General features: G+C 42.0%; 1 protein-coding gene across 1 annotated transcript; it reads left to right on the forward strand.

The window, feature by feature from the left end:
• Window positions 1–242: 242 nt before the first annotated feature.
• LOC131346418 (cilia- and flagella- associated protein 210-like) lies at window positions 243–22625 on the forward strand. The gene is made up of 9 exons (XM_058379828.1): window positions 243–321; window positions 1638–1846; window positions 2436–2609; window positions 2749–2954; window positions 18835–18991; window positions 19273–19412; window positions 19690–19882; window positions 20045–20209; window positions 20322–22625. Exons 1-9 carry the CDS (start codon window positions 243–245, stop codon window positions 20658–20660), a joined length of 1662 nt encoding a protein of 553 aa, XP_058235811.1. The 3' UTR covers window positions 20661–22625.
• Window positions 22626–23831: the final 1206 nt, after the last annotated feature.

A 23831-nucleotide genomic window follows, 5' to 3' on the forward strand; every position in this document is an offset into this window, starting at 1 on the left:
GTGTTATTCTTGCTTACCCCCTCTCCATAATTAGCCCCTGATGTTTTGGGCTCAGCCCCTGATGTTTTGAAATCCTAGGTACGTCCCTGACGTCAGATTCCGAATAAGAATGAGAATTTTACGTCATTCATCACGTCACGGGGATTCAACAAACATTGATCGAGTGCTCAGTGTAAACTGTATGTTTTATCGAAATGAGTGTAAAACCATCAATATCGAGATTTCCATCGAGAAAAAGCAAAATGTCCGAGGAAAAGAAAAACACAGAAGCTTCGGTGCCTGTGGGGCAGTTTGTCCGGAGAAAAGGCACAATTAGAAAAGGTGAGTGAATAGACACATGCTAGCGTGTTTACTGACTTAAATATGTATGCATAGACTTGGCCAGATTAGATCACTTCGCTCATTTACAGTTTATAGAATAGTTTTCTGTTGAATTTAGCCTTAACTCATAACCTGTAACAATTTCCCAGCGATTTATTTTGTCTTCATTCAGACTATTTAGCCGTATTGATTATGGTATGGTTACTAACTGCATTATAGCTTTTCCTAATTCCGACAATCCTGCTAGTTAGCAAGATCCGTTAGCATACACACTCTCAGAAAGAAAGGTACAAAACTCTACTCAGTACCTTTATAACTCGTTTTGGGAACATAATTGTATTAAGGACCTATTGTGTCCCTTTTAAAGTTTCAAATAAAGTGCAATAATATCCTAGAAAGCTAAAAAGTTTCCCTAGATACTTGAGGTTTTCTGTTAGCATACTAACATACAGTATCATTTCCATCATACCATACGATCTGCTGTACACAGTATACCACAGGGCAAGGAAGGGTATGTTCAGCTTTAGGGCTGTTTAAAAGTCTTATTTATGTCTGCTCTTCTGGAGTAAAACCTGATCAACAAGATCATTATTTATGTACACTACCAGTCACAAGTTTGGACACATCTTCTAATTCCATGGCCTTTCCTGATGTTTATTTCTTTCTACATTGTAAAACAATGCTGAAGGTGGCCGAAATACACAATAATGTCCTTTGAACAGTTGATATTGAGATATGTCTGCTACTGATGCTCTGTAAAGCCTTCATAACGGCTCTAATCTGAGGTGCTGTTAATTGGTGATTTCTGAGGCTGGTAACTCTAAATGAACTTCTCCTCTGCAGTAGAGGTAGGTTTTGGTCTTGCTTTACTGGGATGGTCTTCATGTGAGCCAGTTTCATCATGGTGCTTGATGGGTTTTGCAAATACACTTGACAATACTGTTGTTGCAAGAACTATTCCAGAACACCTGACCTTCGTATCTTAAAATAACAACTGACTGTTTTTTGTTGTCATTACATATGGATTACTTAAGTCCAAGTGTGTTTTTTCATAGTTTTGAAATCTCCTGTATTGTTCTAGAATGTAGAAAATAATGTAGAACAAAAAACATTGAATGAAAAGGTGTGTCTAAACTTTTGACTGGTAGTGTATGTCTTAACACTACTGGAGAAGAAATGTTTGAGTGTCTTTGAAAAGAACATTCGATTTTGAAGAACCCCATTTACCTTTGGTTTTTATTGTCTATCAGTTTTTAAAAAATGTCCACAAAACCCTCTGTAATTTACATCCTGACTTACATCTTATTCTCCAACAGGTGTTCTACCAGAGGTGATCAAAACACTGAAGTTACCTGTAGACCTGCACGAAGCGACCGTGTTTTCCACATCAGACTGGAAGAGAATCCAGGACAGTGCGAATTGTGTGAACGAACAGCAGGATCGTCTTGATGCAGCTGTGAGAGAGCGAGAGGCCTTGCACCTGCGCTCCAAAGAAGTGGTCAAAAACTGGCCTAACACCCTAGCTGTAAGTCAAACTTCCTCAGCTCAGCTATGATGCTGACACTTTAGTCTAATCTTATCCACAAAGGGCCGGTGGTGTGGGAGCAGGTTTTCATTCTGACCGAGCAGAAGCAGCATCTGAGTCTACTGAAAGCCAAGATCAACTGATTAAACAGGTGGAATCAGGTGTGGCTTCTGCTTGATGGGTTTGAAAAGCTGCACCACACCGGCCCTTAGCGGATAAGATTGGAAACCCCTGCTTTAGTGAGTGTGGAACAGGTAGGAGTGTCGCAGACACAGCAGTGATGCTGGAGTCTGTAAAGTCTGCACTAATTGGCCATGCATATTCATGCATATTTTGTGTTAATGGCATTTAATCAGTCTCTGACCACAGGACTAACAAACTGGACACAGCAACAGTTGGGCTACAGTTAGTAATTGTATACCTGTAAAGTAGGACTATCTGATACGATTTCCGTTTAGTGTACGTACATATGAGTATGTGCAGTTTTCACATATGTATATATCCATGTATCTCGAGTGCCACAGATTGAATAAATGATCTCTCTGAAAATCTCTATGAATATATCAATGCATTGTTCATGTATTTACAGGCACAGCGGCAAAAGAGGTTAGAATTAAAGAGAATTAAAAAGGAAATTGAAGAGGAGAAGTTGAAGCAGCTCGACTTGGAGGAAGCAAAGTTTCAAGCGATGAAAAGAAAGGAAGCAATAGAGAGGGCCAAAACCCTGCAGTTCCTCCAGACAGACAGAGTGAAAAGATTTCATGTTAGTATAGGAATATTTTAATTGGATTTCTTGTCTTGCTTTTCATCACATATCCTGTATGCAGCATCATATTCTTTGTGATTTCCTTCACATAAATATTGTGTTCATTTTGTTATTGTTGAACTCATTTCTCCCCCAGAGTGCTGTGCTGATGACTGAAGTCCTGAAGGAGAGGGAGGCTCAGATTGAGCTGAAAAAAAGAAAAGAAATAGAGGCAAAAAAAGAAGAAGAAAGGATCTCGGCCATGATCGCACGAAACACGGAGCTGGCTTTACAGGAGCAGCGAGAGAAAGCTGAGGAGAGGAAGCAGAAGCGCCTGGCTCATGCTGAATTTTTGAAACAACAGTAACGTATCAGATTAACCAACATATGCACAGTATTATAGCTATTAGTTTCTGGTGTAACAAAGTAGTTGACAGACCAACATTTTGCTTTGATTTAAATGAGAGCTAACATGTTACCTCTGTTTTGCTCAGTGAGGAGCATGTGTGCTATAACTGTGTCCTTGTTTATTAGGATTAAGGAGCATGAGCAGGCAAGAGAGAAGGAGATGATGGAGAAGAAGAAAAAGGCAGAAGAACTCAAGCATTTCCTAGAGCTTTATGAAATGGAACAAACCATGCTCAAGCAGAAGAAGCAAGAGGAGAAGAGAAAGCGCAAGAAGGCTTATGAAGTAATTACTTCTCAAACTTGGGGGCAGCAAGTAGAAAATGTGCAGAGGCTGTATCTCAGTTTTTAAGGGAAAAAATGGTCATTTTATGAAATGTGATTTGATCAAATCTAAAAAATAACCTACAGGGTTGGGTTCAATTCCCTCCTCTGCCCTGTGTGCTCTCCGTTTGCATGTTCTCATGTTATTTAGTTGAATATAGTGATAGATTTTTGTCAATGTATCCACCTCTAGATTGCACTAAAATAAGTCTAATCTCCTGTATGTTTTTTATCTTTAATCAGGAAGAGTTGGCCAACAAGAAAATCTTCCAAGCGTCTGAGGCCAAGAAACAGGAGATGGAAGAAGAGAAACGGAAGCTTGTTGTTGAGGCCAAAGACAAACAGATGAAACTTAGGAAGGAAAAAGAGGCAGAGATGTTCAGGTACTCAAAATATCTTTCAAAAGTTGTGTTTTACACTTAAACTTGGTCCATACGCCTTCTCTTTACTGCTTGGTGGATCAGATGCTTTTTGTCAGTTATAGCTACTAGTTTTGAAAACACAAAATTGTGATACTGCAGTGTACAAGACATCCTAGACCATTGTGTGCCTCCAACTTTGGAGAAGACCCAAATATGGGTGTGATGGTCAGGTGTCCATATACATTTGGCCATACAATGTAGCGTTACATGTTTGTGTGATGATCATTTATTTTGGCAGAGAGTTTCAGAGACCCAGGGAAATCGTTGCTGACAGACTGACTGAGCTGAAAAAAAGAGAAGAAATTGAGGCAAAAAAAGAAGAAGAAAGGATCTCGGCCATGATCGCAAGAAACACGGAGCTGGCTTTACAGGAGCAGCGAGAGAAAGCTGAGGAGAGGAAGCAGAAGCGCCTGGCTCATGCTGAGTTTTTGAAACAACAGTAACGTATCAGATTAACCAACATATGCACAGTATTATAGCCATTAGTTTCTGGTGTAACAAAGTAGTTGACAGACCAACATTTTGCTTTGATTTAAATGAGAGCTAACATGTTACCTCTGTTTTGCTCAGTGAGGAGCATGTGTGCTATAACTGTGTCCTTGTTTATTAGGATTAAGGAGCATGAGCAGGCAAGAGAGAAGGAGATGATGGAAAAGAAGAAAGAGGAAGAAGAACTCAAGCATTTCCTAGAGCTTTATGAAATGGAACAAACCATGCTCAAGCAGAAGAAGCAAGAGGAGAAGAGAAAGCGCAAGAAGGCTTATGAAGTAATTACTTTTCCCTTCAGTGGTCGCCACAGCGAATCATCTCTCTCCACCTATCCCTATCTTTTGCACCCTCAACATTACACCCACTAGCTTCATATCCTCATTTATTACATCCATATACCTCCTCTTTAGCCGTCCTCTTTGCCTCCTGCCTGGCAGCTCCATGTCCAACATTCTCCTACCAATATCCTCACTCTCCCTCCTCTGATCATGTCCAAACCATCTTAATCTGGCCTCAGTAACTATGTCCCCCAAACGTCCAACATGAGCTGTCCCTCTGATGTACTCGTTACTAATCCTGTCCAACTTGCTTCTTTACCTCTTTCCCACACTGTCCAATACTCTGGACTGTTGACCCTAAGTACTTAAACTCCTGTACCTTCTTCACCTCTTCACCCTGTAATCTTACTGTTCCACCTTCCTCCCTTTCATTCACACACATGTACTCAGTCTTACTACGACTGACTTTCATTCCTCTTCTCTCCTGCGCAACCTCCACCTCTTCAGGTTTTCCTCCACCTGCTCTCTGCTCTCACTACAGATCACAATGTCATCTGCAAACATCATTGTCCAGGGAGACTCCTGCCTGACCTCCTCTGACACCTGGTCCATCACCATAGCAAACAGGAAGGGGCTCAGAGCCGATCCCTGATGCAGTCCCACCTCTGTCTGACCTACAGCACACCTCACCACTGTCCTGCTCCTCTCATACATGTCCTGCACCACTCTGACATACTTCTCTGCTACTCCTGACTTCCTCATACAGTACCACAGCTCTTCTCTTGGCACCCTGTCATACACTTTCTCCAAGTCTACATACACACAGTGCAACTCTCTCTGACCGTCCCTGTACGTCTCCATCAACATTCTCGGAGCAAAAATTGTATCTGTTGTGCTCTTTCTGGGCATGAAGCCATACTGCTGCTCACAAATTTCCACTACCTTCCTTAACCTCGCTTCCACTACTCTTTCCCATAGCTTCATTGTATAGGGAAAAATGGTCATTTTATGAAATGTGATTTGATCAAATCTAAAAAATAATCTACAGGGTTGGGTTCAATTCCCTCCTCTGCCCTGTGTGCTCTCCCTTTGCATGTTCTCATGTTATTTAATTGAATATAGTGATAGATTTTTGTCAATGTATCCACCTCTAGATTGCACTAAAATAAGTCTAATCTCCTGTATGTTTTTTATCTTTAATCAGGAAGAGTTGGCCAATAAGAAAATCTTCCAAGCGTCTGAGGCCAAGAAACAGGAGATGGAAGAAGAGAAACGGAAGCTTGTTGTTGAGGCCAAAGATAAACAGATGAAACTTAGGAAGGAAAAAGAGGCAGAGATGTTCAGGTACTCAAAATATCTTTCAAAAGTTGTGTTTTACACTTAAACTTGGTCCATACGCCTTCTCTTTACTGCTTGGTGGATCAGATGCTTTTTGTCAGTTATAGCTACTAGTTTCGTGAACACAAAATTGTGATACTGCAGTGTACAAGACATGCTAGACCATTGTGTGCCTCCAACTTTGGAGAAATCCCAAATATGGGTGTGACGGTCAGGTGTCCACATACATTTGGTCATATAATGTAGCGTTACATATTTGTGTGATGATCATTTATTTTGGCAGAGAGTTTCAGAGACCCAGGGAAATCGTTGCTGACAGACTGACTGAGCTGAAAAAAAGAGAAGAAATTGAGGCAAAAAAAGAAGAAGAAAGGATCTCGGCCATGATCACACAAAACACGGAGCTGGCTTTACAGGAGCAGCGAGAGAAAGCTGAGGAGAGGAAGCAGAAGCGCCTGGCTCATGCTGAGTTTTTGAAACAACAGTAACGTATCAGATTAACCAACATATGCACAGTATTATAGCCATTAGTTTCTGGTGTAACAAAGTAGTTTACAGACCAACATTTTGCTTTGATTTAAATGAGAGCTAACGTTACCCCTGTTTTGCTCAGTGAGGAGCATGTGTGCTATAACTGTGTCCTTGTTTATTAGGACTAAGGAGCATGAGCAGGCAAGAGAGAAGGAGATGATGGAAAAGAAGAAAGAGGAAGAAGAACTCAAGCATTTCCTAGAGCTTTATGAAATGGAACAAACCATGCTCAAGCAGAAGAAGCAAGAGGAGAAGAGAAAGCGCAAGAAGGCTTATGAAGTAATTACTTCTCAAACTTGGGGGCAACAAGTAGAAAATGTGCAGAAGCTGTATCTCAGTTTTTAGGGGAAAAAATTGTCTTCTTCTATTGGCTTTTCCCTTCAGTGGTCTCCACAGCGAATCATCTCTCTCCACCTATCCCTATCTTTTGCACCCTCAACACTTGCACCCACTAGCTTCATATCCTCATTTATTACATCCATATACCTCCTCTTTGGCCTTCCTCTTTGCCTCCTGCCTGGCAGCTCCATGTCCAACATTCTCCTACCAATATCCTCACTCTCCCTCCTCTGAACATGTCCAAACCATCTTAATCTGGCCTCCCTAACTATGTCCCCCAAACGTTCAACATGAGCTGTCCCTCTGATGCACTCGTTACTAATCCTGTCCAACTCGCTTCTTTACCTCTTTCCCACACTGTCCAATACTCTGGACTGTTGACCCAAAGTGCTTAAACTCCTGTACCTTCTTCATCTCTTCACCCTGTAATCTTACTGTTCCACCTTCCTCCCTTTCATTCACACACATGTACTCAGTCTTACTACGACTGACTTTCATTCCTCTTCTCTCCAGCACAACCTCCACCTCTTCAGGTTTTCCTCCACCTGCTCTCTGCTCTCACTACAGATCACAATGTCATCTGCAAACATCATTGTCCAAGGAGACTCCTGCCTGACCTCCTCTGACACCTGGTCCATCACCATAGCAAACAGGAAGGGGCTCAGAGCCGATCCCTGATGCAGTCCCACCTCTGTCTGACCTACAGCACACCTCACCACTGTCCTGCTCCTCTCATACATGTCCTGCACCACTCTGACATACTTCTCTACTACTCCTGACTTCCTCATACAGTACCACAGCTCTTCTCTTGGCACCCTGTCATACACTTTCTCCAAGTCTACATACACACAGTGCAACTCTCTCTGACCGTCCCTGTACGTCTCCATCAACATTCTCAGAGCAAAAATTGTATCTGTTGTGCTCTTTCTGGGCATGAAGCCATACTGCTGCTCACAAATTTCCACTACCTTCCTTAACCTCGCTTCCACTACTCTTTCCCATAGCTTCATTGTATAGGGAAAAATGGTCATTTTATGAAATGTGATTTGATCAAATCTAAAAAATAATCTACAGGGTTGGGTTCAATTCCCTCCTCTGCCCTGTGTGCTCTCCGTTTGCATGTTCTCATGTTATTTAATTGAATATAGTGATAGATTTTTGTCAATGTATCCACCTCTAGATTGCACTAAAATAAGTCTAATCTCCTGTATGTTTTTTATCTTTAATCAGGAAGAGTTGGCCAACAAGAAAATCTTCCAAGCGTCTGAGGCCAAGAAACAGGAGATGGAAGAAGAGAAACGGAAGCTTGTTGTTGAGGCCAAAGACAAACAGATGAAACTTAGGAAGGAAAAAGAGGCAGAGATGTTCAGGTACACAAAATATCTTTCAAAAGTTGTGTTTTACACTTAAACTTGGTCCATACGCCTTCTCTTTACTGCTTGGTGGATCAGATGCTTTTTGTCAGTTATAGCTATTAGTTTCGTGAACACAAAATTGTGATACTGCAGTGTACAAGACATGCTAGACCATTGTGTGCCTCCAACTTTGGAGAAGACCCAAATATGGGTGTGATGGTCAGGTGTCCACATACATTTGGTCATATAATGTAGCGTTACATATTTGTGTGATGATCATTTATTTTGGCAGAGAGTTTCAGAGACCCAGGGAAATCGTTGCTGACAGACTGACTGAGCTGAAAAAAAGAGAAGAAATTGAGGCAAAAAAAGAAGAAGAAAGGATCTCGGCCATGATCGCACAAAACACGGAGCTGGCTTTACAGGAGCAGCGAGAGAAAGCTGAGGAGAGGAAGCAGAAGCGCCTGGCTCATGCTGAGTTTTTGAAACAACAGTAACGTATCAGATTAACCAACATATGCACAGTATTATAGCCATTAGTTTCTGGTGTAACAAAGTAGTTGACCGACCAACATTTTGCTTTGATTTAAATGAGAGCTAACATGTTACCTCTGTTTTGCTCAGTGAGGAGCATGTGTGCTATAACTGTGTCCTTGTTTATTAGGACTAAGGAGCATGAGCAGGCAAGAGAGAAGGAGATGATGGAAAAGAAGAAAGAGGAAGAAGAACTCAAGCATTTCCTAGAGCTTTATGAAATGGAACAAACCATGCTCAAGCAGAAGAAGCAAGAGGAGAAGAGAAAGCGCAAGAAGGCTTATGAAGTAATTACTTCTCAAACTTGGGGGCAACAAGTAGAAAATGTGCAGAAGCTGTATCTCAGTTTTTAGGGGAAAAAATTGTCTTCTTCTATTGGCTTTTCCCTTCAGTGGTCTCCACAGCGAATCATCTCTCTCCACCTATCCCTATCTTTTGCACCCTCAACACTTGCACCCACTAGCTTCATATCCTCATTTATTACATCCATATACCTCCTCTTTGGCCTTCCTCTTTGCCTCCTGCCTGGCAGCTCCATGTCCAACATTCTCCTACCAATATCCTCACTCTCCCTCCTCTGAACATGTCCAAACCATCTTAATCTGGCCTCCCTAACTATGTCCCCCAAACGTTCAACATGAGCTGTCCCTCTGATGCACTCGTTACTAATCCTGTCCAACTCGCTTCTTTACCTCTTTCCCACACTGTCCAATACTCTGGACTGTTGACCCAAAGTGCTTAAACTCCTATACCTTCTTCATCTCTTCACCCTGTAATCTTACTGTTCCACCTTCCTCCCTTTCATTCACACACATGTACTCAGTCTTACTACGACTGACTTTCATTCCTCTTCTCTCCAGCGCAACCTCCACCTCTTCAGGTTTTCCTCCACCTGCTCTCTGCTCTCACTACAGATCACAATGTCATCTGCAAACATCATTGTCCAAGGAGACTCCTGCCTGACCTCCTCTGACACCTGGTCCATCACCATAGCAAACAGGAAGGGGCTCAGAGCCGATCCCTGATGCAATCCCACCTCTGTCTGACCTACAGCACACCTCACCACTGTCCTGTTCCTCTCATACATGTCCTGCACCACTCTGACATACTTCTCTGCTACTCCTGACTTCCTCATACAGTACCACAGCTCTTCTCTTGGCACCCTGTCATACACTTTCTCCAAGTCTACATACACACAGTGCAACTCTCTCTGACCGTCCCTGTACGTCTCCATCAACATTCTCAGAGCAAAAATTGTATCTGTTGTGCTCTTTCTGGGCATGAAGCCATACTGCTGCTCACAAATTTCCACTACCTTCCTTAACCTCGCTTCCACTACTCTTTCCCATAGCTTCATTGTATAGGGAAAAATGGTCATTTTATGAAATGTGATTTGATCAAATCTAAAAAATAACCTACAGGGTTGGGTTCAATTCCCTCCTCTGCCCTGTGTGCTCTCCGTTTGCATGTTCTCATGTTATTTAATTGAATATAGTGATAGATTTTTGTCAATGTATCCACCTCTAGATTGCACTAAAATAAGTCTAATCTCCTGTATGTTTTTTATCTTTAATCAGGAAGAGTTGGCCAATAAGAAAATCTTCCAAGCGTCTGAGGCCAAGAAACAGGAGATGGAAGAAGAGAAACGGAAGCTTGTTGTTGAGGCCAAAGACAAACAGATGAAACTTAGGAAGGAAAAAGAGGCAGAGATGTTCAGGTACACAAAATATCTTTCAAAAGTTGTGTTTTACACTTAAACTTGGTCCATACGCCTTCTCTTTACTGCTTGGTGGATCAGATGCTTTTTGTCAGTTATAGCTACTAGTTTCGTGAACACAAAATTGTGATACTGCAGTGTACAAGACATGCTAGACCATTGTGTGCCTCCAACTTTGGAGAAATCCCAAATATGGGTGTGATGGTCAGGTGTCCACATACATTTGGTCATATAATGTAGCGTTACATATTTGTGTGATGATCATTTATTTTGGCAGAGAGTTTCAGAGACCCAGGGAAATCGTTGCTGACAGACTGACTGAGCTGAAAAAAAGAGAAGAAATTGAGGCAAAAAAAGAAGAAGAAAGGATCTCGGCCATGATCGCACAAAACACGGAGCTGGCTTTACAGGAGCAGCGAGAGAAAGCTGAGGAGAGGAAGCAGAAGCGCCTGGCTCATGCTGAGTTTTTGAAACAACAGTAACGTATCAGATTAACCAACATATGCACAGTATTATAGCCATTAGTTTCTGGTGTAACAAAGTAGTTGACAGACCAACATTTTGCTTTGATTTAAATGAGAGCTAACATGTTACCTCTGTTTTGCTCAGTGAGGAGCATGTGTGCTATAACTGTGTCCTTGTTTATTAGGACTAAGGAGCATGAGCAGGCAAGAGAGAAGGAGATGATGGAAAAGAAGAAAGAGGAAGAAGAACTCAAGCATTTCCTAGAGCTTTATGAAATGGAACAAACCATGCTCAAGCAGAAGAAGCAAGAGGAGAAGAGAAAGCGCAAGAAGGCTTATGAAGTAATTACTTCTCAAACTTGGGGGCAACAAGTAGAAAATGTGCAGAAGCTGTATCTCAGTTTTTAGGGGAAAAAATTGTCTTCTTCTATTGGCTTTTCCCTTCAGTGGTCTCCACAGCGAATCATCTCTCTCCACCTATCCCTATCTTCTGCACCCTCAACACTTGCACCCACTAGCTTCATATCCTCATTTATTACATCCATATACCTCCTCTTTGGCCTTCCTCTTTGCCTCCTGCCTGGCAGCTCCATGTCCAACATTCTCCTACCAATATACTCACTCTCCCTCCTCTGATCATGTCCAAACCATCTTAATCTGGCCTCCCTAACTATGTCCCCCAAACGTTCAACATGAGCTGTCCCTCTGATGCACTCGTTACTAATCCTGTCCAACTCGCTTCTTTACCTCTTTCCCACACTGTCCAATACTCTGGACTGTTGACCCAAAGTGCTTAAACTCCTGTACCTTCTTCATCTCTTCACCCTGTAATCTTATTGTTCCACCTTCCTCCCTTTCATTCACACACATGTACTCAGTCTTACTACGACTGACTTTCATTCCTCTTCTCTCCAGCGCAACCTCCACCTCTTCAGGTTTTCCTCCACCTGCTCTCTGCTCTCACTACAGATCACAATGTCATCTGCAAACATCATTGTCCAAGGAGACTCCTGCCTGACCTCCTCTGACACCTGGTCCATCACCATAGCAAACAGGAAGGGGCTCAGAGCCGATCCCTCATGCAATCCCACCTCTGTCTGACCTACAGCACACCTCACCACTGTCCTGCTCCTCTCATACATGTCCTGCACCACTCTGACATACTTCTCTACTACTCCTGACTTCCTCATACAGTACCACAGCTCTTCTCTTGGCACCCTGTCATACACTTTCTCCAAGTCTACATACACACAGTGCAACTCTCTCTGACCGTCCCTGTACGTCTCCATCAACATTCTCGGAGCAAAAATTGTATCTGTTGTGCTCTTTCTGGGCATGAAGCCATACTGCTGCTCACAAATTTCCACTACCTTCCTTAACCTCGCTTCCACTACTCTTTCCCATAGCTTCATTGTATAGGGAAAAATGGTCATTTTATGAAATGTGATTTGATCAAATCTAAAAAATAATCTACAGGGTTGGGTTCAATTCCCTCCTCTGCCCTGTGTGCTCTCCGTTTGCATGTTCTCATGTTATTTAATTGAATATAGTGATAGATTTTTGTCAATGTATCCACCTCTAGATTGCACTAAAATAAGTCTAATCTCCTGTGTTTTTTATCTTTAATCAGGAAGAGTTGGCCAACAAGAAAATCTTCCAAGCGTCTGAGGCCAAGAAACAGGAGATGGAAGAAGAGAAACGGAAGCTTGTTGTTGAGGCCAAAGACAAACAGATGAAACTTAGGAAGGAAAAAGAGGCAGAGATGTTCAGGTACACAAAATATCTTTCAAAAGTTGTGTTTTACACTTAAACTTGGTCCATACGCCTTCTCTTTACCGCTTGGTGGATCAGATGCGGATCAGATGCTTTTTGTCAGTAGTTTCGTGAACACTACTAGTTTCGTGAACACAAAATTGTGATACTGCAGTGTACAAGACATCCTAGACCATTGTGTGCCTCCAACTTTGGAGAAATCCCAATTATGGGTGTGACGGTCAGGTGTCCACATACATTTGGTCGTATAATGTAGCGTTACATATTTGTGTGATGATCATTTATTTTGGCAGAGAGTTTCAGAGACCCAGGGAAATCGTTGCTGACAGACTGACTGAGCTGAAAAAAAGAGAAGAAATTGAGGCAAAAAAAGAAGAAAGGATCTCGGCCATGATCGCACAAAACACGGAGCTGGCTTTACAGGAGCAGCGAGAGAAAGCTGAGGAGAGGAAGCAGAAGCGCCTGGCTCATGCTGAGTTTTTGAAACAACAGTAATGTATCAGATTAACCAACATATGCACAGTATTATAGCCATTAGTTTCTGGTGTAACAAAGTAGTTGACAGACCAACATTTTGCTTTGATTTAAATGAGAGCTAACATGTTACCTCTGTTTTGCTCAGTGAGGAGCATGTGTGCTATAACTGTGTCCTTGTTTATTAGGACTAAGGAGCATGAGCAGGCAAGAGAGAAGGAGATGATGGAAAAGAAGAAAGAGGAAGAAGAACTCAAGCATTTCCTAGAGCTTTATGAAATGGAACAAACCATGCTCAAGCAGAAGAAGCAAGAGGAGAAGAGAAAGCGCAAGAAGGCTTATGAAGTAATTACTTCTCAAACTTGGGGGCAACAAGTAGAAAATGTGCAGAAGCTGTATCTCAGTTTTTAGGGGAAAAAATTGTCTTCTTCTATTGGCTTTTCCCTTCAGTGTTCGCCACAGCGAATCATCTCTCTCCACCTATCCCTATCTTTTGCACCCTCAACACTTGCACCCACTAGCTTCATATCCTCATTTATTACATCCATATACCTCCTCTTTTGCCGTCCTCTTTGCCTCCTGCCTGGCAGCTCCATGTCCAACATTCTCCTACCAATATCCTCACTCTCCCTCCTCTGAACATGTCCAAACCATCTTAATCTGGCCTCCCTAACTATGTCCCCCAAACGTTCAACATGAGCTGTCCCTCTGATGCACTCGTTACTAATCCTGTCCAACTCGCTTCTTTACCTCTTTCCCACACTGTCCAATACTCTGGACTGTTGACCCAAAGTGCTTAAACTCCTGTACCTTCTTCATCTCTTCACCCTGTAATCTTACTGTTCCACCTTCCTCCCTTTCATTCACACACATGTACTCAGTCTTACTACGACTGACTTTCATTCCTCTTCTCTCCAGCGCAACCTCCACCTCTTCAGGTTTTCCTCCACCTGCTCTCTGCTCTCACTACAGATCACAATGTCATCTGCAAACATCATTGTCCAAGGAGACTCCTGCCTGACCTCCTCTGACACCTGGTCCATCACCATAGCAAACAGGAAGGGGCTCAGAGCCGATCCCTGATGCAGTCCCACCTCTGTCTGACCTACAGCACACCTCACCACTGTCCTGCTCCTCTCATACATGTCCTGCACCACTCTGACATACTTCTCTACTACTCCTGACTTCCTCATACAGTACCACAGCTCTTCTCTTGGCACCCTGTCATACGCTTTCTCCAAGTCTACATACACACAGTGCAACTCTCTCTGACCGTCCCTGTACGTCTCCATCAACATTCTCAGAGCAAAAATTGTATCTGTTGTGCTCTTTCTGGGCATGAAGCCATACTGCTGCTCACAAATTTCCACTACCTTCCTTAACCTCGCTTCCACTACTCTTTCCCATAGCTTCATTGTATAGGGAAAAATGGTCATTTTATGAAATGTGATTTGATCAAATCTAAAAAATAATCTACAGGGTTGGGTTCAATTCCCTCCTCTGCCCTGTGTGCTCTCCGTTCGCATGTTCTCATGTTATTTAATTGAATATAGTGATAGATTTTTGTCAATGTATCCACCTCTAGATTGCACTAAAATAAGTCTAATCTCCTGTATGTTTTTTATCTTTAATCAGGAAGAGTTGGCCAACAAGAAAATCTTCCAAGCGTCTGAGGCCAAGAAACAGGAGATGGAAGAAGAGAAACGGAAGCTTGTTGTTGAGGCCAAAGACAAACAGATGAAACTTAGGAAGGAAAAAGAGGCAGAGATGTTCAGGTACACAAAATATCTTTCAAAAGTTGTGTTTTACACTTAAACTTGGTCCATACGCCTTCTCTTTACTACTTGGTGGATCAGATGCGGATCAGATGCTTTTTGTCAGTAGTTTCGTGAACACTACTAGTTTCGTGAACACAAAATTGTGATACTGCAGTGTACAAGACATCCTAGACCATTGTGTGCCTCCAACTTTGGAGAAATCCCAAATATGGGTGTGACGGTCAGGTGTCCACATATATTTGGTCATATAATGTAGCGTTACATATTTGTGTGATGATCATTTATTTTGGCAGAGAGTTTCAGAGACCCAGGGAAATCGTTGCTGACAAACTGACTGAGCTGAAAAAAAGAGAAGAAATTGAGGCAAATAAAGAAGAAGAAAGGATCTCGGCCATGATCGCACAAAACACGGAGCTGGCTTTACAGGAGCAGCGAGAGAAAGCTGAGGAGAGGAAGCAGAAGCGCCTGGCTCATGCTGAGTTTTTGAAACAACAGTAACGTATCAGATTAACCAACATATGCACAGTATTATAGCCATTAGTTTCTGGTGTAACAAAGTAGTTGACAGACCAACATTTTGCTTTGATTTAAATGAGAGCTAACATGTTACCTCTGTTTTGCTCAGTGAGGAGCATGTGTGCTATAACTGTGTCCTTGTTTATTAGGACTAAGGAGCATGAGCAGGCAAGAGAGAAGGAGATGATGGAAAAGAAGAAAGAGGAAGAAGAACTCAAGCATTTCCTAGAGCTTTATGAAATGGAACAAACCATGCTCAAGCAGAAGAAGCAAGAGGAGAAGAGAAAGCGCAAGAAGGCTTATGAAGTAATTACTTCTCAAACTTGGGGGCAACAAGTAGAAAATGTGCAGAAGCTGTATCTCAGTTTTTAGGGGAAAAAATTGTCTTCTTCTATTGGCTTTTCCCTTCAGTGGTCTCCACAGCGAATCATCTCTCTCCACCTATCCCTATCTTCTGCACCCTCAACACTTGCACCCACTAGCTTCATATCCTCATTTATTACATCCATATACCTCCTCTTTGGCCTTCCTCTTTGCCTCCTGCCTGGCAGCTCCATGTCCAACATTCTCCTACCAATATACTCACTCTCCCTCCTCTGATCATGTCCAAACCATCTTAATCTGGCCTCCCTAACTATGTCCCCCAAACGTTCAACATGAGCTGTCCCTCTGATGCACTCGTTACTAATCCTGTCCAACTCGCTTCTTTACCTCTTTCCCACACTGTCCAATACTCTGGACTGTTGACCCAAAGTGCTTAAACTCCTGTACCTTCTTCATCTCTTCACCCTGTAATCTTACTGTTCCACCTTCCTCCCTTTCATTCACACACATGTACTCAGTCTTACTACGACTGACTTTCATTCCTCTTCTCTCCAGCACAACCTCCACCTCTTCAGGTTTTCCTCCACCTGCTCTCTGCTCTCACTACAGATCACAATGTCATCTGCAAACATCATTGTCCAAGGAGACTCCTGCCTGACCTCCTCTGACACCTGGTCCATCACCATAGCAAACAGGAAGGGGCTCAGAGCCGATCCCTGATGCAGTCCCACCTCTGTCTGACCTACAGCACACCTCACCACTGTCCTGCTCCTCTCATACATGTCCTGCACCACTCTGACATACTTCTCTACTACTCCTGACTTCCTCATACAGTACCACAGCTCTTCTCTTGGCACCCTGTCATACACTTTCTCCAAGTCTACATACACACAGTGCAACTCTCTCTGACCGTCCCTGTACGTCTCCATCAACATTCTCAGAGCAAAAATTGTATCTGTTGTGCTCTTTCTGGGCATGAAGCCATACTGCTGCTCACAAATTTCCACTACCTTCCTTAACCTCGCTTCCACTACTCTTTCCCATAGCTTCATTGTATAGGGAAAAATGGTCATTTTATGAAATGTGATTTGATCAAATCTAAAAAATAATCTACAGGGTTGGGTTCAATTCCCTCCTCTGCCCTGTGTGCTCTCCGTTTGCATGTTCTCATGTTATTTAATTGAATATAGTGATAGATTTTTGTCAATGTATCCACCTCTAGATTGCACTAAAATAAGTCTAATCTCCTGTATGTTTTTATCTTTAATCAGGAAGAGTTGGCCAACAAGAAAATCTTCCAAGCGTCTGAGGCCAAGAAACAGGAGATGGAAGAAGAGAAACGGAAGCTTGTTGTTGAGGCCAAAGACAAACAGATGAAACTTAGGAAGGAAAAAGAGGCAGAGATGTTCAGGTACTCAAAATATCTTTCAAAAGTTGTGTTTTACACTTAAACTTGGTCCATACGCCTTCTCTTTACTGCTTGGTGGATCAGATGCTTTTCGTCAGTTATAGCTACTAGTTTCGTGAACACAAAATTGTGATACTGCAGTGTACAAGACATGCTAGACCATTGTGTGCCTCCAACTTTGGAGAAATCCCAAATATGGGTGTGATGGTCAGGTGTCCACATACATTTGGTCATATAATGTAGCGTTACATATTTGTGTGATGATCATTTATTTTGGCAGAGAGTTTCAGAGACCCAGGGAAGTTGTTTCTGACAGACTGGCAGAATTTCTCACAGCCCAAAGCGATGAAGAGGATGAGGTGATCTCCAGGGCAGCTGCAGAAGCTGTGGCCAAGAAGGATAAAGAACAGCGTGAGAAGGAGAAGGAAGCTGCTGTGTTGAGGAGTATTGCTGAACACAGAGAAGCTGTGGTAAATTCCAGTTTTGGGAATATGTTAAATTATAAGGAGTCAAAGCAAGACAATATTTTACCTTTAATCTTTCAATGGTTTACACTTTTAAAATGGTTTCTGTTGCTTGGGTATTTTTTGGTGCATTTAAATGTATTTTTGTCTCCAATTATACCATTTTAGCATAAAGAGCTGAAGCGCAGGAAGCAGAAGGAGAAGCAGGAGGCCGCTGAGACGCTTGAAGCAAACGAAGCAGCAGATCTCCTCTTCCATCAAACAGAGAAAATCAAGGCCCAGAAAAAGAAAGAGGCACCAAAACTGCTACAAGACTCATATGTCCATCAGATGGTCAGTCAGCTCCTTTTTTTGGCTTTAGTTTAATATAAAGACTTTCAAGCATTTAATCAGTCTCTGACCACAGGACTAACAAACTGGACACAGCAACAGTTGGGCTACAGTTAGTAATTGTATACCTGTAAAGTAGGACTATCTGATACGATTTCCGTTTAGTGTACGTACATATGAGTATGTGCAGTTTTCACATATGTATATATCCATGTATCTCGAGTGCCACAGATTGAATAAATGTTCTCTCTGAAAATCTCTAAATATATCAATGCATTGTTCATGTATTTACAGGCACAGCGGCAAAAGAGGTTAGAATCAAGGAGAATTAGAAAGGAAACTGAAGAGGAGAAGTTGAAGCAGCTCGACTTGGAGGAAGCAGAGTTTCAAGCGATGAAAAGAAAGGAAGCAATAGAGAGGGCCAAAACCCTGCAGTTCCTCCAGACAGACAGAGTGAAAAGATTTCATGTTAGTATAGGAATATTTTAATTTGATTTCTTGTCTTGCTTTTCATCACATATCCTGTATGCAGCATCATATTCTTGTAATTCCCTTCACATAAATATTGTGTTCATTTTGTTATTGTTGAAATCATTTCTCCCCCAGAGTGCTGTGCTGATGACTGAAGTCCTGAAAGAGAGGGAGGCTCAGATTGAGCTGAAAAAAAGAAAAGAAACTGAGGCTAAAAAAGAAGAAGAGATCTCGGCTAAGATCAGACGAAACACGGAGCTGGCTTTACAGGAGCAGCGAGAGAAAGCTGAGGAGAGGAAGCAGAAGCGCCTGGCTCATGCTGAATTTTTGAAACAACAGTAACGTATCAGATTAACCAACATATGCACAGTATTATAGCTATTAGTTTCTGGTGTAACAAAGTAGTTGACAGACCAACATTTTGCTTTGATTTAAATGAGAGCTAACATGTTACCTCTGTTTTGCTCAGTGAGGAGCATGTGTGCTATAACTGTGTCCTTGTTTATTAGGGTTAAGGAGCATGAGCAGGCAAGAGAGAAGGAGATGATGGAAAAGAAGAAAGAGGAAGAAGAACTCAGACATTTCCAAGAGCTTTATGAAATGGAACAAACCATGCTCAAGCAGAAGAAGCAAGAGGAGAAGAGAAAGTGCAAGAAGGCTTATGAAGTAATTACTTCTCAAACTTGGGGGCAGCAAGTAGAAAATGTGCAGAAGCTGTATCTCAGTTTTTAGGGGAAAAAATGGTCATTTTATGAAATGTGATTTGATCAAATCTAAAAAATAACCTATAGGGTTGGGTTCAATTCCCTCCTCTGCCCTGTGTGCTCTCCGTTTGCATGTTCTCATGTTATTTAATTGAATATAGTGATAGATTTTTGTCAATGTATCCACCTCTAGATTGCACTAAAATAAGTCTAATCTCCTGTATGTTTTTTATCTTTAATCAGGAAGAGTTGGCCAACAAGAAAATCTTCCAAGCGTCTGAGGCCAAGAAACAGGAGATGGAAGAAGAGAAACGGAAGCTTGTTGTTGAGGCCAAAGACAAACAGATGAAACTTAGGAAGGAAAAAGAGGCAGAGATGTTCAGGTACTCAAAATATCTTTCAAAAGTTGTGTTTTACACTTAAACTTGGTCCATACGCCTTCTCTTTACTGCTTGGTGGATCAGATGCTTTTTGTCAGTTATAGCTACTAGTTTCGTGAACACAAAATTGTGATACTGCAGTGTACAAGACATGCTAGACCATTGTGTGCCTCCAACTTTGGAGAAGACCCAAATATGGGTGTGATGGTCAGGTGTCCACATACATTTGGTCATATAATGTAGCTTTAGATATTTGTGTGATGATCATTTATTTTGGCAGAGAGTTTCAGAGACCCAGGGAAATCGTTGCAGACAGACTGGCAGAATTTCTCGCGGCGCAAAGCGACGATGAGGATGAGGTGATCTCCAGGGCAGCTGCAGAAGCTGTGGCCAAGAAGGATAAAGAACAGCGTGAGAAGGAGAAGAAGGAAGCTGCTGTGTTGAGGAGTATTGCTGAACACAGAGAAGCTGTGGTAAATTCCAGTTTTGGGAATATGTTAAACTATAAGGAGTCAAAGCAAGACAATATTTTACCTTTAATGTTTCAATGGTTTACACTTTTTAAATGGTTTCTTTTACTTGGGTATTTTTTGGTGCATTTAAATGTATTTTTGTCTCCAATTATACCATTTTAGCATAAAGAGCTGAAGCGCAAGAAACAGAAGGAGAAGCAGGAGGCTGCTGAGACGCTTAAAGCAAACAAAGCAGCAGATCTCCTCTACCATCAAACTCAGAAAATCAAGGCCCAGAAAAAGAAAGAGGCAGCCAAACTGCTACAAGACTCGTATGTCCATCAGATGGTCAGTCAGCTCCTTTTTTTGGCTTTAGTTTCATATAAAGACTTTATTTAACTTTACATTTCTTTAAACTTTATTTAACATAACTACAAACTCCACTTTTGTTTGCATCTAGAATGAGAAGCATGCGAAGAAGCAGCTCAGGGAAAAACAGAAGCAGGAATGTAAAGTGAGGAATGCACAGCTTATTGCAGAGGAAGAGAAGCAGTTTCAGACTTATGCCAAGGATGTGATAGAGACAGCTAGGAAGGGTCAGAGGAACACCTCCATCCTGCACAAGGCCTCAAAGGTGGGCATTGGTGGAGGACGCGGACCTGTGTTTGACGGCATTAGACCGAGTTACCAAGTACAGGATGAATCAGGAGCTGAGCTGCCCAGTTATGTGCCCAGGAAGAAGCTGGATGTGACTACCTACATGCAGGAGTCTAGAAAGCGGCTGGGATTTACTAGATGATCGTGAGCTGTATTGCTGATGTTCTGACAAAACAAACAGAACTTCTCTTTCAGCTAAATTCGGTTACCAGGCAAATTCCAGATAAAACATGTCACATGATCAAAGCTAGCTCATATTTTTCTCTCTCTCTGTTCTCTGTCTGTCTCTGTCGAGCTATACGTCCCACTCCGGAGCTCCCAGCGTTCTGGATTTCCAGTGTGACCACTCTAGCACTGGTTGGAGTCTTGTTGCTTGGTGATGCTCACTGCTGCTGGGGATAGATCTGGATGGACAGCCTGTGACCCAGTCAGTTCACAGCAGGAAGGAATTAGTGCTATGTCAATAATGAGCTCAGAAACTATACTGACCTATTAGTTTCTCAAGAGCTCTTGGTTGCAAAATTCTTCCTGATTATATGTCCAGTCAAGCTATACACTGATCAGCCATAACCTTATGACCACCTGCCTAATATTGTGTTGGTCCCCCTTTTGCTGCCAAAACAGCCCTGACCCATGGATGCATGGACTCCACTGAAGGTGTGCTGTGGTATCTGGCACCAAGATGTTAGCAGCAGATCCTTTAAGTCCTCTAAGTTGCGCGGTGGGGCCTCCATGGATTTGACTTGTTTGTTCAGCACATCTCACAGATGCATGATTGGATTGAGATCTGGGGAATTTGGAGGCCAAGTCAACACCTCAAACTTCTTGTGCTCATCAAACCATTCCTGAACCATTTTTCCTTTGTGGCACAGCGCATTATCCTGCTGAAAGAGGCCACAGCCATCAGGGAATACAGTTTCTGTGAAAGGGTGTACATGGTCTGCAACAATGCTTAGGTAGGTGGTACGTGGTAAGTAACATCCACATGGATGGACCCAAGGTTTCCCAACAGAACATTCCCCAAACGCGGCTATTCCCCAAACGTGATTCATCAGACCAGGCCACCTTCTTCTATTGGTCCAGTTCTGAATGCCCACATGCCCATTTTTGGTGCTTTTGGCGGTGCAGAGGGTTCAGCATTGACACCCTGACTGGTCTGCGGCTATGCAGCCCCATACTCAACAAACTGATGCACTGTGTATTCTGACATCTTTCTATCAGAACCAGCATTAACTTGTTCAGCAATTTGAGCAACAGTAGCTCGTCTGTTGGATCGGATCACACGGCCAGCCTTTACTCTCCTCGTGCATCAATGAGCCTTGGCCCCCCATGACCCTGTCGCTGGTTCACCACTGTTCCTTCCTTGGACCACTTTTGATAGATACTGACCACTGCAGACCGGGAACACCCCACAAGAGCTGCAGTTTTGTAGATACTCTGATCCAGTCGTCTAGCCATCACAATTTGGTCCTTGTCAAACTCGCTCAAATCCTTACACTTGTCCATTTTTCCTGCTTCTAACATCAACTTTGAGGACAAAATGTTCACTTGCTGCCTAATATATCCCACCCACTAGCAGGTGCCATAATGAGCAGATAATCAGTGTTATTCACTTCACCTGTCAGGGGCTGGGGTTTGGGCACTGGTGGCTCAGTGGTAGGTTTCTTGCCTACCATGCAGAAGGCCCAGGTTTGATTCCCATGTGGGGTAGTGCCCATACCCCAGCCACTGGATGCAGTGCCGGTCCCAAGCCTGGATAAAAAAGTGGGAGGGTTGCGTCAGGAAGGGCATCTGGCATAAAACCTGTGCCAAAGTCGTTGTGCGGCCCAGTTGGTCCGCTGTGGCAGCCCCTCACACACATAGGGAGCAGCCGAAAGAACAACAATTCACTTCACTTGTTGGTGGTCATAATGCTATGGCTGATCAGTGTACATTTACCTCAGTGTCACCCAAATGAGGATGAGATTCCCTTCTGAGCCTGCTTCCACTCAAGGTTTCTTCCTCATGTCATCTCAGGGAGTTTTTCCTTGCCACTGTCACCTTGCTCATTAGAGATAAAAAGAGAATAACTTTGTTATTTTTTTCTATTTTTCTATACTTCTGTACAGCTGCTTTGATTCATGTACATTGTTGAAAGTTGTGCTATAAAAATAACTTGAAATAAATAAATAAATTCAGTGTCTGAGTATTTATTTAATGCTTGAGTGTGTGTCTTTCTCAGTTGTGTTTTTTGTATTTAAAGGAGCAGTTTCTACTTGAACTGTACTATTTATTCTGTACTGTAAGGTGAATCTCATCATGAAAACATCCCTAAGTCTGAAGGGGTCATTGTATCATCTGCAGATATTTCAGTAAATATATATTTATGTTCTTATTTATTTCATAGTTCTTTTATTGTTGTTAACTTCTCTACAGTGAATAGAAAAACTAAGTGTTGCCCTGATTCACATTCAGTACTTTTATTGAGTGGAAAATCATCATGGAAAGACATTTTAACAGAAATAATTCTCATAGGGACCAGCTCATGTTGGAGTAGAGGGTAATGAGGAGGTGGATATTATAGCTAAGCAGGCTCTAAAACATTGAAAAAACGATATAAATATAGCAGTGATTAACTCTGAAGACAAAGGATTAATGAAAGTAGCTGTTGGAGTTATTATATTAATGTGTAATTGTTGTTCCGGACACTAGAGGGCGTATCTGAGTATTTTGAATGGATTGTGTCTGGAAGAGAGTCTGGAAGAGTGTTACGTGTTGTCTTGAATAAAATATTTGTTTCTTAGTTGAAAGTTGGACTTAAGTATCGGAATGCTTCCTTTTTTGTTTGCAATGCTAAATGGACAATAAATGGATTGGCATATCCAATTATATCCCGAAGGTATGGACAAAGTGTTTGTTATTTTATTGAATGAAGATAGTGTGATTTATTGCCCTTTCTGCCCTGTAGTATAGACTGCACCTCCTTACCTAGTGTAATAGTTAAGGTGTTGTGGGTGTTCGGGGTTAATAACAATAATAAAACACGGACACTATGACGAGCTCTTCATTCATAACCTTTTTTCTTACTTTATTTTGTCTTCTCTTCCTAATTACACTGATTCCCCCCAAAACTCACTGCTCAATATATTTCAGCAAAATAAAAGTCCCTTAGACTCTTCCCAATAAAAATAAAAGTCCATTCATAAATACAAAATATTATTAACAAAACATAGAAGAAAATACTTTTTTTTAATAATTGTTTTTTATTATTTCACTTTATTTTTTAAATTATTATTAAATAATCCATAAAGGAAGTTTCTATGCACTAACCCCA

Source organism: Hemibagrus wyckioides, linkage group LG26 (genome assembly GCF_019097595.1).
Source record: "Hemibagrus wyckioides isolate EC202008001 linkage group LG26, SWU_Hwy_1.0, whole genome shotgun sequence".
NCBI classification, from domain to species: Eukaryota; Metazoa; Chordata; class Actinopteri; order Siluriformes; family Bagridae; genus Hemibagrus; species Hemibagrus wyckioides.

What these genes read in the sequence shown, in the direction of transcription:
- LOC131346418 (XM_058379828.1), top strand. Translation starts at nt 243, where the DNA reads ATGTCCGAGGAAAAGAAAAACACAGAAGCTTCGGTGCCTGTGGGGCAG. An exon ending in ACAGAGTGAAAAGATTTCAT is followed by an intron (nt 2,610 to 2,748) that starts GTTAGTATAGGA and finishes TTTCTCCCCCAG; the next exon opens with AGTGCTGTGCTGATGACTGA. An exon ending in AGTGCAAGAAGGCTTATGAA is followed by an intron (nt 18,992 to 19,272) that starts GTAATTACTTCT and finishes ATCTTTAATCAG; the next exon opens with GAAGAGTTGGCCAACAAGAA.